The 15583-nt window shown below is 39.4% G+C and overlaps 1 protein-coding gene across 3 annotated transcripts in view; it reads right to left on the minus strand.

Moving 5' to 3' along the window:
• ACADSB (acyl-CoA dehydrogenase short/branched chain) overlaps positions 1–15583 on the minus strand; it is a 30865-nt gene that overhangs the window by 14269 nt on the left and 1013 nt on the right. For 2 of the 3 annotated variants that reach the window (XR_013346721.1, XM_077822974.1), the window contains exons 2-7: positions 12605–12764; positions 11575–11675; positions 10866–11072; positions 8556–8726; positions 1552–1677; positions 1009–1101 (exon numbers count right to left, since the gene is read on the minus strand). Coding sequence is in view for 2 of the 3 variants with exons in the window: in XM_077822974.1 (XP_077679100.1) it covers positions 1009–1101; positions 1552–1677; positions 8556–8726; positions 10866–11072; positions 11575–11675; positions 12605–12764 (858 nt within the window). In the remaining variant the exon portion in view is untranslated. Of the gene's footprint in view, positions 1–1008; positions 1102–1551; positions 1678–8555; positions 8727–10865; positions 11073–11574; positions 11676–11771; positions 11855–12604; positions 12765–15583 lie in introns of those variants that run through there. The other variant, XM_077822975.1, reaches the window with a different exon arrangement.

Here is a 15583-nt window from a genome sequence, read left to right on the forward strand (position 1 = left end):
TCTCAGATATTGTCCCCTGGCACGTAGCATACCTCCCAGGATGCCATGGCAGGGCGACAGATGGGTGCCTCCATCCCCCTCAGAAGAGAGTCATCAACCACCACTACCTTACGTTTCCTCCTGGGAGTGGTGACTGCAAACCTCCCAGCCTTGGGGGTACATGGTTTCTCCTCCTCCCCCTTTGGGGGTGATTCCTCATCAGTTATTGCCCATCGGTTTTCCATCACCGTGATGGATGGGTTCAGAGCAGGGTTGAAGCACTGCCTGCTGCCAGAAGCAACCGGCAGCCAGTGTCCTCCCTGTGACAGAACCATATCCTCCTCCCCTGGCGTGACAGCAGTCCTCTCTAGCTGGATAGCTTCCTCGGCCTTGCATGTCTCCATATGAATACTTTCGAGGAATTCCTCATGGGCACGGATGCGCCTCAGCCTAGCCACCTCCTCCTGTAGCTCTCCCACCTGCTTCCTGAGAGTTTCCACCAGCAGGCATCTTTCACACTGGATGTGCTAACTACTTACGCTAAACTATCTGTTTGATCTTGTATTTAGCTGTGACACTCTGAGTACCTTTCCCAGACCTGAAGAAGAGCTCTGTGTAGCTTGAAAGCTTGTCTCACTCAGCAACAGAACTTGGTCCTATAAAAGATATTATCTCACCCACCTTGTCTCTCTAATGATGATGACATTTTAGATATATTTGAAAATTAATAAATTAAGCATTGGAGATTAACTGCTGTTTGTTCTCAACATAGACTATTACAATGGAAACAGAATTTTGCATTATTAAAAGCAATACTATGTACAATAATCAGTGTAATGTATAGTCCTATACCAAACATTATTTCATCTTACAAAAAAGAAGAGTGACATCTAGTGGCAACACGGATTCTTTTCATAAGGTATTTTCTTAATTTTCCCTTACCAACCTCTTTCTTATAATATTTTAAATGTTTCAATCCAAATTCAAACTACAGAATTATCACATTAAATATTAAACAATGTTACTCACCTGTGCAGCAATACCTATTCTGCCCACATTTAGCATTCCAATTGCATACTTATAGCCTTGTCCAAGCTGTCCCAGGATATTGGTCTTAGGAACCTAAAGAATAAAACCACTCAATTATTTTTTCTTTTCTGTTCTGTAACTGCTAGTACCGCTCACAGCTGAATCAGCGTGAATGTTTTATTTAACATGACTCATAACTGAAGGCAGCAATATAAAATGGGCACCCGATTCCCATAATACTTTTGTTGAACCCTCCCCAACATACACAGGATTATAAGAAGGATGACAGAGAAAATTACTCAGAATTGGACCACTAATGAAAACCTGTATCACTGAGGTGCCAAGTGAGTAATCTAAGTCCCTTAAGTCTTGATTTTCAGGGATGCCGGGCAGCCACAGCTACCCCCAAAAATTTAGCATCTGTGAAAATCAAGTGCTTACCAAGTCTTCTTTCCTAATCCTGTATCATACTCAAGATGTATGCAAGTTACACTTAACAAGGTTACTAAATTTCCGCCTAAACCTCCAGAACACTTACTGTACCTTAACATTTTCAAACGTTACGGGGCACGTAGAAGTTGCTCTGATTCCCAGTTTATCTTCCTTTTTCTCTACATGTAGGCCCTCTGTGCTACGATCTACTATGAAGCATGTAATTCCCTTGTATCCCTAAGCAATGAATAAAAAACAAAGAACTGACTTTTAAGATAAAACCAAATGGGCTTTGAATATTTGATTTCTATATTGCAGTATAAACCTATTAAATACTATATTAATGTACAAAATGTGGAACCATCATCTATTTTATTTTCCCCAGCTATATCTTTTGCAATTGCAAAAATTTAACAAAGGCTAAGTCATCTCTTTCTGTAGAAAAAATAATAGAGAAAAAAGCACATTTAGAACAGTCTGAGTGGCTCTCTTGGCCATATCAACCATATGGTGAGGAGAGAGAGCTTCAAATAAAGGGGGAAGGATAGGGTCTGTAATACCTATATAGAATGCAAAGCAGTTGGAAATTCTGGCCCAATCCTGCAGGCCTCATGCAACTGAAGTTCCTGCTCTGCGCTCCTTTGAGCTCACTTTACCCGACAGCAAATCCCGTTTTTGCGCTGTGCTCCCATTGGCTCTCCTACTAAAACCGCCTACTTCTACTCGGAGGTGGAAGAATTAGCATTGCTCTCTGAAGCATCACACCATCTTACCAGAGAAATCCTGAGGCCTTTCCCATGAAATCAGGATTTTCAGAGTGGCTGTGTCCTGCGCTTCACCCCATTTCCAGCAACCAGAACCCAATTTCAGCAGAGCCCCAAAGGCCTGATCCTTTGAAGTACCATCAATTTCCATTGATATTAGAGGGACCAGGGGAGTTTAGCACCTTCACAAGCCTTAATAGGAGGCATTCATGTGGTGAGGCTGCAGACAGCTATTATGTATATGATAGTTGGGGATGTACATGGTGTTAGGCACCATTCTTTTGCCCATTTTCACGTACAATTTTCTCCTTCTATGCTGTAAAATAGAGTCTTACTCCTGGGAGAATTCTGTGCCACTGCGCACATGAAGAATTCATGTCCAGCGCAGAAATTTTTTTTCCTGCCCAAGAAGTGCTGCAGTTCTGCTTTTTGCCCACCAGAGACTGCTGTGATGCCAGAACATACAGCAGCGGCTGGCCAGCAGTAACACCCTGCAGCCTGCTGCGTTAGAATCATACAGAATCATAGAATACCAGGGTTGGAAGGGACCTCAGGAGGTCATCTAGTCCAACCCCCTGCTCAAAGCAGGACCAACCCCCAATTTTCGCCCCAGATCCCAAATGGCCCCCTCAAGGATTGAACTCACAACCCTGGGTTTAGCAGGCCAATGCTCAAACCACTGAGCTATCCCTCCCCCCGTTCATCACAGCATCCTGCCTGTAGAGCCAGGTTAGGAGGCATGGGATCTGGGCAGAGGACAGACAGAGTGGGGCACACAGGGAACTTGCTGGGGGGTCATGGACTGGGGTTCAGAAGGGCTAGTTGGGGGGGGCAGACTAGGGCAGGACTCAGGAACTAGTGGGGTGACAGCATTGAGCCAGGTGCTGAATGGGAAGGGGTGCAGGGCCACACGGGCATGGGAGCAAATGTGCCTGACTGAATGGGAGAGGCTAGGGGTCAGTCAGGGCCTGCATGGTGGAGGCTCCCCAACTCCCTATCCCTCCCCCCAAAAACTGTTCCATACTTCTGCCACTCACACGCAACAATCCTCCAGGTTCACTCCCAGGCTCCTTCCCTCTCCCTCAGCTTCTCCGTTAGCCAGGACTCCCCCAAGCCTTTGCATTGCTTCTGAGGGATGCGGGAAATACGTTTCTGTATTGTAGTTTAAATGAATTACTCAAAGTTCTGTATTAATTTGCCTAGTAAGGAATCAATTTGTCAAAAAAAAAAAAATTCTGAATTTTTGTCGTTTATATTATTACAGACATACGTGCTGACAGGTATTTTGAAATAAATTACCAAAATAATTGAAACTGATGTGATTATACTGTGTTATTTTGACATAAAATATGCAGAATTTTAAAATATCATGTATAGAATTTTTAATTTTTTTGTGCAGAATTCCCCTAAGACTAAATAGAGGGGAGCATCTAGTTGAATATTAACATGAAGTCTAAGTTAATAACTATATCCTTCCATAATGGTTTAATTTTTACTTCTGTATGTTAATTTTAAAATGTAAATAATTTAAAGGTTTCTTTCACAGAAACAGGATTAAAAAATAGATGTCTATTGTCACATAATGCTTATTTAATATTAATCACAATGATCAAAAATTAATATTAATCAAGACTGTAAAAGAGAAAAAAATATGTAACTAGGTTCTTGAGTCTTTTCAGTGTTCATTTATAAATAGCGTTCCTGCAACATCATTGAAAGATATTTCCCAATTTCTGTAATGTTATTTTCTATTTCATATTATGTAACATTGTTTAATTTATGTCATTCTCCAATCCCCGGGTCCACTGATTTGTTTACATCTTCTTCATACTGATAAAATCCACTACAAAAAGTCTGAAGTATTGAATTTGATAATTTATCAATTTATTATTACTGATAGCTCTTACTAGTATGTCTGGTATTTTATGCCATTTCTAAATCTGGTTAAACATGTATTTCCTAACACAGAAGTTACCTTAAATACTTGAACCCAACATATTCAGAGTTTTCTAGAAAACAAAAAAAAGTTAGTATGCCTTTTTTAATATTACATCTAAAGCATCTAGGTGAGTCACGAGACTTATTATATGTGGAGATGGTAGTGGTGCTAATAATTAAGGTTTTCGGACACATCCCTTTAGAAGACCCTCTTTTCAATTGTTTATAACAGCTTTGCCAAACTTTAACTGTTCAGGTTAAAATTTTCCATGCTGGCTGTTAACCTCATGGGGGTAGAGGGGAGCAGCGGAATTTCAGCAAACATGTTTCAGCCATTTTCAAGATTAGAGAAAATACATTTCCCCCTGGTAAAATACTTCTTAGCACCACTTCATTGAGACTCCCTAAGCCTCCAGGCTTTGGTGCAGGGATTTCAAATTTAGCATGGCAGTAGCTTTTCTTGTTCCCATGAAAAACTGCCCAAATTATAAGCCTTTGAAAGATCTCAGTTCACACATGTTCAGTGCAGATTTGTTAGTTTGGCACCTAAATTCTCTAAAGATTCCACCCCCACTGAGGATGCTTCATTCCCAGATTGCACTTGCTCTTCCCATCTGCCAGGTGCTGCTGTGACAGTGGACACAGGGAAGGAGAGCAGGAAAAACATCTCTTTTGTGCTCTCAGTGCTTGTCCTGCTGCAGCCCAGGCAGTGTGGAGATGGAGGAATCAGCCTGGCTGGAATGCAGTAGAATGAGGAATCAGGCCTGAAGGGCGGGGCGGAAGCGACAGAGAGGAAGACTGGGACTGAAAAATAATGGGACTGTCTAGCAAAGAGAGTGGGATCGGTGGGATACAGACTGAGATTGCATTAAGAGCCTGGGGAGACTGGAGCAGAGAGGCATTGTGGGGACTGAGATGGTAAGGAGCCTGGGAGAGAGTGTGATGGGAGAGATTGGATGGTGGAGGGAAGACTTGGACTTAGACAAGGAGACCAGAGGGAAAGATTTAGATTTCTTTTCTCTTTATCCGCCACACATCCTCAGGTGCATAGGGCATCCACCCAGTTTCCACCATTTATTTAGGTCTTGTGCTCTGTGCAGGCTTCTGAGTCCTGTTGACGGATTTAGCTTCTTTCTTTATTGCTTTGCATCATGTTTCCTTAGGTCACCCTTTTTTTTCCTCTTCCCAGGTGGTGTCCATGTTATCTCTTGACGTGGAAGTCATGTTGGTGGCATCATTAATAGCGTGCCCTAAATATGTCCATCATTGTCTTCTTATCATGTTTGATGCTTTAGGTTGGTTTGCTCTACATAGAATTTCTGATGTTGCAAGAAACTTTTTTCCAATGGACTTTGAAGACATTCCACAGGCATTTACTTTGGAATGAGTTGATCTTCTTACAATTTCTGTTGTAGATTTCCATGACTCTGCTCCATAAAGGAGGACAGACATGATGCTGGTGTTAAAAATCCATATTTTCATATGAGCGGCAATCATACTACTATTTCAAATCTTTTCAAGCTTATGAAAGCTGTTTGCTGTTTTTTATATTTATTGCTTGACATGTAGCATGGTGTCACCATCACTGCACGTCTGACTCCTTAAACAGGTAAAATTATTTCTTCCTAGTGTTTCTGAGTCTACGCTAACGGTTGCTTTTGGGACACCAATAGCCATATATTGTCCTCCCCTTCTTTATCAACAAACCAACGTGTTTTGCTGTGTCTGCCAAAAGCTGGATTTTTTTTCTATTAAATAATGTGTCAAACTAAGCAGGAAAATGCCATCAGCAAAAACAAGGTCACCCAACTGTGCTTTATCCACTTAGACTGGCTAGGCAAAAAGACTGGAATTGGATTAGAAGCCTGGGTAAGGGAGTGGAGACTGTGATTGATTAGGCAAGGAAACAGACTGGGACAAGGAGCCAGAGAAAAGGCAGAGACCGATATATAGAGTTGGAAGTGGCGAGAAGCAGGACTATCATAGAGACAGTCTGTCTGAAGGGACAAAGGCAGAATGGGTCAGGTCTTGTGGATGCAGAAAGAGGGACAGAAGAGTATGACCACTTAGAGCACACCCCCAGGAGAACCTAGAAACGAACCTAAGATTCCTCTGCTGTCAGCGACTATTTGTGAAACCCAATGACAAAGTGTTTCTCTCATCCACCTCTAATGGCTAGTCCCCATAAAAACAAGCTACGACTTATCAGTTACCAAGTTAGCTCAAGCAGGTCTATGAAGAGAATCTAAAGGTTCCAACACTGCGGATGATGCACACAGAGGTCAGTATAATTCCATATGAGGGAATTCCTATTTTTCAGTTTGCAACCTTGACATTTATAATTTCCTAGTTTTTTTTAAAGAAAGCAATCAAAAGTTAGGATAAACTCAAATTAGGATTGCCCGTTAATACTATTTTTTCAACAGCACACACCTAACTTTTTCAGTATGCAGAATGGACTTGGCATGGGATAAATCAGGACTGTGCAGTGAAAGAGAGTGGTCTGTAGGATACCTGCTTCATTTGTTGCAGAAGCTGAAAGGTGTGTACTGAATGCAGGGGCTTGGAAGAAGAGAAAGTGTGGTCTCATGGTTAAGGTAGCTGAGCACTATCCTGGAGAATTGGTTTTTAACCCTACCTCTATCACAGAGTTTCTATGTGATGCAAGGCAAATCACAAACTAAACTTTGCACAGACGTCCACTAAATTGTGTATTCCTCATTTTATGAATGTCAAAATAAGACCCCCGGAGCTGAGCACTCACATCTGCAACTGAAGTTACTAGAAACTGTGTTATGAACATTTAAAGGGCTATATAAAATACCAAGTATTCTGAAAAAATCAGGTCCTAGGTGACTCAAATTGGGGCACGCAAAATTAGTGGACACTTTTGACCTTAGTCACTCTGTGCTTCAGTTCCCCATCTATAAAATGGGGGTAATACTACTACCTCACAGCACAGTGGAATTGGGAAAATAAATTAGTTAACATTAGTGAAGCACTCAATTGCTACAGTATCATAGAAAAGTCCAAGAGGAAATTAATTTTGTATTCAGATCACAGTTTTAATAGTGTGCAGTAAATAAGGCATGGGACAATATACATGGATTGCATAAGCAACCTTAATTCTGGAATTTGCTAATTTTTGGCTACTTCACTTTGCAACCTTAATATTCTCTTAGCATAATTACTGGCTGCAATATTTATAAGCTTTGTGTAAAATACAGGCTACATGATATTTCAGTATATAATCCTATATTGATCTATTCTCACATAGCACATATGTAATTCCCATTTACACTAATGGCAGCTGCACACAAATGGCATTTAACTGAAATTATATTTTGTGTTCATGTGAGAGTTATCCCATTCATTAACTATTGCACTTCAATTTATAGTTTGAAATTGTCTGTTTGTTGACAAAGAAACACATTGCTTCCTTGAATTAATAACTTGCCTCTAAATTTCAGTGTTCATGGAGGAGATTAAAAATAGACTTAGTTGAACTTCAGTGTATCTAATATTATGGAACTTTTTCTTAATTCAGGTTGTCTACCTATTTACGAATGAAGAAATTAAATAAATAAATAAACAGAATCAATCAATAAATACAGACCTGGATTGGAAATGACATGATTTTCAACTAAAAAGTCAGCTCTTCACTGATGGAACTAAAAGACCCTTTTGATCAGTTGAAACATAAACTTCAATAACTACGTTTTATAAATATTTTCAAGTTAGGCTTTTTTTTTTTTTTTAAATGGGTCACTCCAAAACAATGCTAATAAATAAACAAAACACCTTTTCTTATAATTTAGTTTTGCAGCTCCTCAGTTTTCACCTTTCAATTGCACCACCTTTTTCAGTTAACTAGTGGAAATGTTTTTACATTTTAAACTATGCAGTTTAGGATTTTTTATCTTTACCTTACTTATACCTAAACTGATAAATGAAAAAACATGGCATGTCTCTTTTCAAATGTGCTTTGTCACATGGGCATGTTTTAATATTGTACTAACTTTTCCTTTCCACTGCATATAGGCCTAGTTCTATTGCACTTTTAATCACAGTATCCTGCCAATACCAAACCATTAAAAGATAAGACAACAGAAGTGCCATTAAGATTCAGAATGTCTATTCTTTGATGACACATGATATGTCAATATTTGCTGGTCCCTCATTTGACCAGTTACTGTTTTGACATTTTTATTTTCCCAGGTGTGTGAAGAAATTTTTTAAAATACTCACCAGGTTCTCCATTTTTCTCATATAGATGATTCAGGGAAAATATGACTAATTTTTAAAAATCAGTTTTTAGTGGGAACAAGATGCAAAGAATTTACACCACATTACATCAGTATCATATTATCAACAGCCACAGGAAATAGCCACAACTGTTCCTTAGCAACTTACCAAAGAAGTATTTGCATTTGCAAACACGAAAAACACTCCTGCCTGTTCTGCAAAGCTTATCCACATCTTTGAGCCATTGATAATATAGTAGTCTCCCTTCTTATCAGCATGAGTCTTCAAAGAAAATGCATCACTGCCAGATCCAACCTCAGAAAGGCAGAAACTGCCTATCTATCAATTGAAGGGAAAACTACATTATAGGTTTTATTTAAAATATATGCATAGCATGCAACATTAATATAAGACTTGAAAGGAAAAAAAGTATAAAGTTGTTAAATATTTCAACCATCTTAACCTACATATTGCGGGTAGTATCAGTTAGGTTTATAGGTGTGAAGACATGGTTGTCTAGAGGTTAGAGCTAGGGAGAACGAAGTCATGACTTTTGCAACATCTTCCCTGCTCTCCCAGACTTACTTATTACCTTATAAGGTTTTGTGAGGATTAATATTGGTATAGTACTGATCCTTGGATAAAAGCATGTCCTCTGGAATGGTGGCTGAAGCATGAAGGGGCATATGAATGTCTAGCATATCTGGCACGTAAATACCTTGCAACGCTGGCGACAAAAGTGCCATGCGAATGCCCATTCTCACTTTCAGATGACACTGTAAATAAGAAGCAGTCAGCAGTATCTCCCATAAATGTAAACAAACTTGTCTGTCTTAGCAATTGGCTGAACAAGGAATAGGACTGAGTAGACTTGTAGGCTCTAAAGTTTTAGACGGTTGTGTTTTTGAGTGCAGTTATATAACAAAAAAAAGGTTTACACTTTCACGATAAAGAGAGATTGCACTACAGCACTTGTATGAGGTGAATTGAAAAATACTATTTTTAAAATCATTCTCACAGTGCAAATATTTGTAATAAAAAATAATAATATAAAGTGAGCACTGTTTAATAAATTTCAATTGGTATTCTACTGTTTACCAAAGCTATTCATCACAATTAATTTTTTTTAATCGCAGTTAATTTTTTTGAGCTAATCGCGTGAGTTAACTGCAATTAATCAACAGCCCTAGTACTAACTAGCTAACTGTATTTCAGGGTTTGACCTACCAAGTAAGCTGTCTTAGTGGTTCTGCCGGAATGATGTGTTCTGCCAAAAAGAAAAAAAACCCCAGAGTATGGCAACTGTTCTGGGACCTCAGTTAAGGAGACAGGGCAGATTACAGACTGATACCAATTTCTGTAACTCATGCTGAGTAGTTCCTTACAATTTGTCCCACTGAAATCTATGGGTAACAGAGTAAGATACTAAATACAAGTACAGGTTATAGAATCTAGGTCCTAAGCACTAGAACATTTATGCAATACTGTAAATAACATGATTTACATACTTGAAAAAGTCTAATATTCTAAATACCTTTTTCTAACAAACAAGCGGAAAAATCTCACATTTCTGCCTGACGTCTTGATGTTAGAATACTGTCAAACTGACCTCGATGTGTTGTCACAACCCAATCTTACATGAGCTGCATTCAGATTTAATTTTGGTACTCCCGAGTTGCAAGAACAGCATGAGTATGCACCACAACTCACTACATTCAGAGAGACCCTTATCTGGGCTCCTACTATTCTACAGCACCACAGTATTGCTTTCTGCATATTACAGTGTATTACTGAGTGATTACATGGATACATATCCCTCAAGTCCACTGCTTTTAAGTTCTTCTCCACAGCAAGTCAAGATTCTTATCAAACTCTATTTAGGATTCCTAATAAAAAATATATATATATATTTAGGAGTATTCATGATGATTCCATATAGAACAACCTTTTTTGCTTTGCTGATGTTAATGTACACATAATAATCATTCCTTTCCCCCACCCAATTCACCAGTTATAAACACTGTGCCTCTTTTTTTAAAAAAAATAAAAACCTTGTTTATTGTTAAATTCACATCAAGGAACAGTACAAATTGCTGTAAGACAGACAGAATAGGGTAAAAATCTCCTGGAAAAGTTTGGTTCAGGAGAAACTACTAAAAATGCAATCCTCTATTTTTTACATATATGTAACTCCAATTGAAGCCCATGGGAGTTGTATGCAAAAGGACTGCAGAATCAGCCCCAAATTTCTGAAAAATGTGCAACAGACTTTTCGATTTTCCCCTTCACCCTCCAGATGAAGGGGATATATCTGTGTACATGGAATGACAAATTTCAGGTCTCAAATAGAATTCCAATGTTTGCATATGACGATATTGCCTTAAAATGTAATGCATTATTTAATTCTCTAAATGGACACTAACATTATGAAATCATATAAAATTTTATGTTATTTCATAAAGGACATACTTAACTCACCAAATCTTTAGCCAATCTGGGCAAATAAGTTCTCTTTTGTTCTTCTGTTCCATATGTAATAAACAATTTATTCGTAACTGTGTTCTGGACTTCACACAGAAGAGCTACAGCTGGGTCAACCTTGGCCAATTCCTCTACCACCAGTATGGTAGAAAAAAACGAAGATCCAGTTCCTCCATACTCTGGTCCAAGCTCAATACTCATTAGCTAAAAGGGAGAGAATGAAATATAACTGTTCTGGGGAGATCATCACAGACAGTAATTTAGGCTGACAAGATTTTCAAATATTTTCACTACTGGAAAAAAAATTACTTCAGAGGTAAGAAGCAATTAAAATACTTTTGTGCAAGTCAGAGAATGTAAAATCTCTTCAGATCCCTCTGCAATGCCTGCAATAAATTAACCAGCTAATAGTCACTGCAGAGGGGTCAAGATAGGGTTATTTACTCATACAAAAAACAAAATACAGAGCTATCAACACATATGCGATTCATCACCATGACTACTCTGATATAGTTATGTCAGAATGAAACACAACATTTTAACTTTTCTAACTGTAATTTCTCACTAAACATCGATTTAGGGTTGAAAACAGAAAAGGTAACATTCATTCAAACGACTTAATCTAAAACAAAAAAAAAGTTGCACAACTGGCAGTAACATTTAATAACAATGTAACCCTTGAATTAAAATAATAAAATATGCAGACCCCTTGTTCAAATAGTCCTTTCAGTACAGATTCATCCATTTCTTCATTTGCATCCATTGCTTTTACCAAAGGTGCAATTTGGTCTTGAGCAAATTTTTTCACTATAACGAAGAAAAAGAAAGGATGTAAGTATTCTAGCCAATTCTTTAAATAATATCTGAGTCAGCAATTTAGTATTTGTAGCAAGGCATATGTACCATTCAGTGCCTAATGCAGGGAGATCCCAAAGATATGCAACACCCTAACCCAGTGGTGTCCCAGGAAGGAAGATCAAGTGCTCCAGAGCGCAATATGGGTGTTCTGGGTTAAGAGGTTTAACAGTTTCAGCTAGATGCAAGTCCCTGTGCTGACATAAGTGGGCACTACCTATTTACAGCTCAGACCCTTTTTAAATTTCTGAGAGTTCTCATATGAGAGCACTTTGCTGACCAAAAGTCAGGTCAGAAACCCTGGAGACATAAGAGCTCTCCTGTTTAGTTTGTTTGATATTTATATTAGGGTTTTTTTTTGTTTTTTAAGAGGTTACAGACTTAAAAATGCTTTCAGCGAATGTGGCCAGACACCTTGCTGGAGTGTATTATTTTGGTCGAACAAGAACCCTGTAAATGATAAACTGGAAAAAGGTTTTTTGCTTAATCTAGTTCTTCTATTTACTCTCTCTAGCTGATCAGGCCATGGCCCAGTTACAACTATTTTGATCCAATTCCTAGTGGATAGGTCTCCATATCACAACTTGGGGGAGGCTTTCGCTCTGCCCTCAAGCCCCCATCAACCATTGCCCCCATTTCTGTCCCTCTTTGAAAACAAGCCCCAATGACTCCATAGTGATCCCTGCACTCTTCCTGCACGCTCTGCCTAGTCCTCAGTGTGTGGTGCCACTGCTTAGCCCTGCCGTTCCACAGGAAGGAGGGCTGTCAAGAGAGACTCAGGCTGTTTTGGATAGAGAGATGGGGGATGAGATGATCACGGACAGTTAAGGGACTAACATGCATCCAGTGGCTCCATGTTAAGAGTTTAAACAGCAAGTTACCCATTTCTTTCATCATCATCTCTTCTTCTGTAAGTGTGTCAAGGGGAGCACACACTACCCGCTCATTGGCTAGGTTTGCCATAGCTTCTGATTTGGATGATTTACAGACACTAGGAGGAGCCTTCCAAGAAGCCAAATAGATTGGCATGTTTCTTCTTAGCTGTTCACAAATAATAATAAAGAAAGTTATAAAAACTGATTTTGATGCACAGAAAACATTGTTCAAGTATTTATAAACAGGAATATAAATTTTCACCCAATGTTTTTATTCTCTATTCAGTAACTGAAAAAGAAATACAATTACACATAATTAATTATTTTCAATTATACTAATTTCAAGTTTTTGAGCACTTGCAACAAAGGGGCTTGACCAATTTAATTTCCTTTCAACCTGTGTCTATCAGTCCTACAAACTATTTTCTTCCTGTCAGTTTTCTATACCTTGGTAAACATATTGTTATTTTGACAAGGATTCAAAAATATTAATGTTTTTAAAATGTGAATAGTTTTGAGAATTGCAGCTACCAGCTAGAATCTGTTTTCAGTACTGCTAATATTAGAAGCTTTCTGGAATGTTCACGTTAATAGCTGTACATTTTAACAAATTTTATCTCCAATCAAAACATAATTGTATTAAATTCTAAAAGTTTCTTTACAATAATAGTCCTATTCACTGTTTTCAGTGGGTCTGCCTTGAGACCAATCAACTAGTAATGCCAGCAACTACATGGACTGTTGTACAAATACTCTATTTTTATTAAAGCTTAAATGCATTTTTATTTTTGTTCTTGTTCCTAACTGTTATGCAGCCCCAGCATCCAAATCATTCAGCTACAATGCATATTATTAAACATGTGGCTAAAATAATTTTACAACTTACGGCACAACTGTGATAGCATAGAGGAACTTGTCAAAATAAACTGTAATCTAACATTTTATAACTTTAAGAGTGAGTACGCACTTCAGAAAAGATGCAATTATATAAAAACATGTTTCTACTTAATTGCTTTAAATCCCAGAGTTGTTGTAATGAAAATGACGATAAGCAGCAGACTGCCAACTGGTAATAAGCCTTAACGGACTGATTATTTTTAAATGTCAAAAAGTGATACAGCACAAAGAGCTGAAATTAGGAAATTCACAGTAAAGGTTCTGCAAATATTCTTATCTCTGACTCCACACTCACTTGCCAACCACCTACACTGCACTCAAGTCACATCAGAGGCCAGTGGTGATCCAGCTGAAGCAAAGAATGGGTTGTGCATACAGCCTATATCATGGTTGTGAGGTAGTTTGTAGGCTTACATTTACAGTATGGTAGTTAAAGGATTGTAGTCCATATAGAAAGTGTGCATAAGATATGGTATTTTGACAGCATCGTAGATGGATGCAAAATTGTTGGCGGGTAAGTAGAGCATGGGAGATAATTACAGCATAAATTAGTTAAGGCTATTTGGAGAAATATGAATTCTTCAGCATTCAAAGATTTTTTTTTTTTTTAAATAGCTGCAACATTCTAACAACATTTCTTTCGGATAACAACAGATTTCAGTTTCAAATTTTGATGGATTTATTAAAATCTGAAGAATGTTTGAGGATGCATAACATATAAATATTTATTTACTTATTAATGTTGCTATGGAACACTAGATTAATGATAGCATGCCATGTGTGTTTCAGGCTCACTTTATTAGCAGGACTGAAAGTTAAACGCTTTAACCATTAATAAACCTGCATGAAAAAATGAAGCAAAAAAAATAATTTAAATGTCTTCTTCAAAATATTTGTTCCAAATTGAGAAACTTAAGTTCAACACATATCAAAAAGTCCAATAATTTTATTTTATAACATTAACTAGAGAAGGGGCAGACAATAGAAGGATGGAAAGAATGGGGTGACAAGATAAGAAAATGACCTTTGCAGTCACATTCTGAATGGATATGAGCGAGGCAAGACTGCAATTGTCAAAGCCAGTGAGAAGATTATTGAAGTAATTGAGATACAAGATGATAATAGCTTGGATGAGAGTTTTAGGTCTGTGGATGGGTAGAAAAAGCCAAATTATAGTAATGTTATGCAGAAAGAATCAGCAAGATTTAGATGCAGCCTGGAGGTGAGGACCTACAGAGGTCTGAGTGGAAGATATTTAGTTTAACAAGTTCACAGAACAATAGGTGCTCCAAAGGTTTGCTTTTGCCTTCGAAAATGGCCATTTTTGGAATCTTTATCTTTTGAAAATGGCCTGGGTCTGGAGGAGGGAGGCAGACAGGCTCAGAACCAGGGGGGGGGGGTCCAGGTGTGATAGGCTCGGGGCAGGGGAAGGGTAAGGGGGGCCGGGAGCAGACGTGTTTGGGCAGGGGGGCATGAGGCTAGGGTGACCAGTTGTCTGATTTTCGACTGGAACACCCGGTGGAAAAGCGACCCTGGTGGCTCCGGTCAGCACCGCCAACCGGTCATTAAAAGTCTAGTCGGCAGTGCTGCGGAGAAAAGGCAGGCTAGTCCCTACCTGTCCTGGGGCATCACGCTGTGCCCCGGAAGTGGCCAGCAGGTCCGACTCCTAGGCGGAAGGGCCACAAGGCTCCATGCACTGCCCCCGCCCCAAGCACCGGCTCTGCACTCCTATTGGCCGGTTCTCGGCAAATGGGAGCGGGGGGGGGCGGGGCCTGCGGGTGAGAACAGCGTGCCTCACAGAGCCTCCTGCCCCCACCTAGGAGCTGGACCTTCTGGCCACTTCTGGGGCACAGCATGGTGCCCCAGGATAGGCAGGCAACCTGCCTTAGCCCCACTGATTGGGAGCCTCCCAAAGTAAGTCCACGCCCCAACCCCTGCCTCAACCCTGAGGCCCGCGCAAAACCTGGAGGCCCCTCTTACAGCCCAAACACCTCACCCCCAGCCCCACCCCAGAGCCTGCACCTCCTCCTGCATCCCAACCTCCAACCCTGAGCACCTCCAAACCCAGACCCCCCTCCTGCACCGCCA

Source organism: Eretmochelys imbricata, chromosome 7 (genome assembly GCF_965152235.1).
Source record: "Eretmochelys imbricata isolate rEreImb1 chromosome 7, rEreImb1.hap1, whole genome shotgun sequence".
NCBI lineage: Eukaryota > Metazoa > Chordata > Testudines > Cheloniidae > Eretmochelys > Eretmochelys imbricata.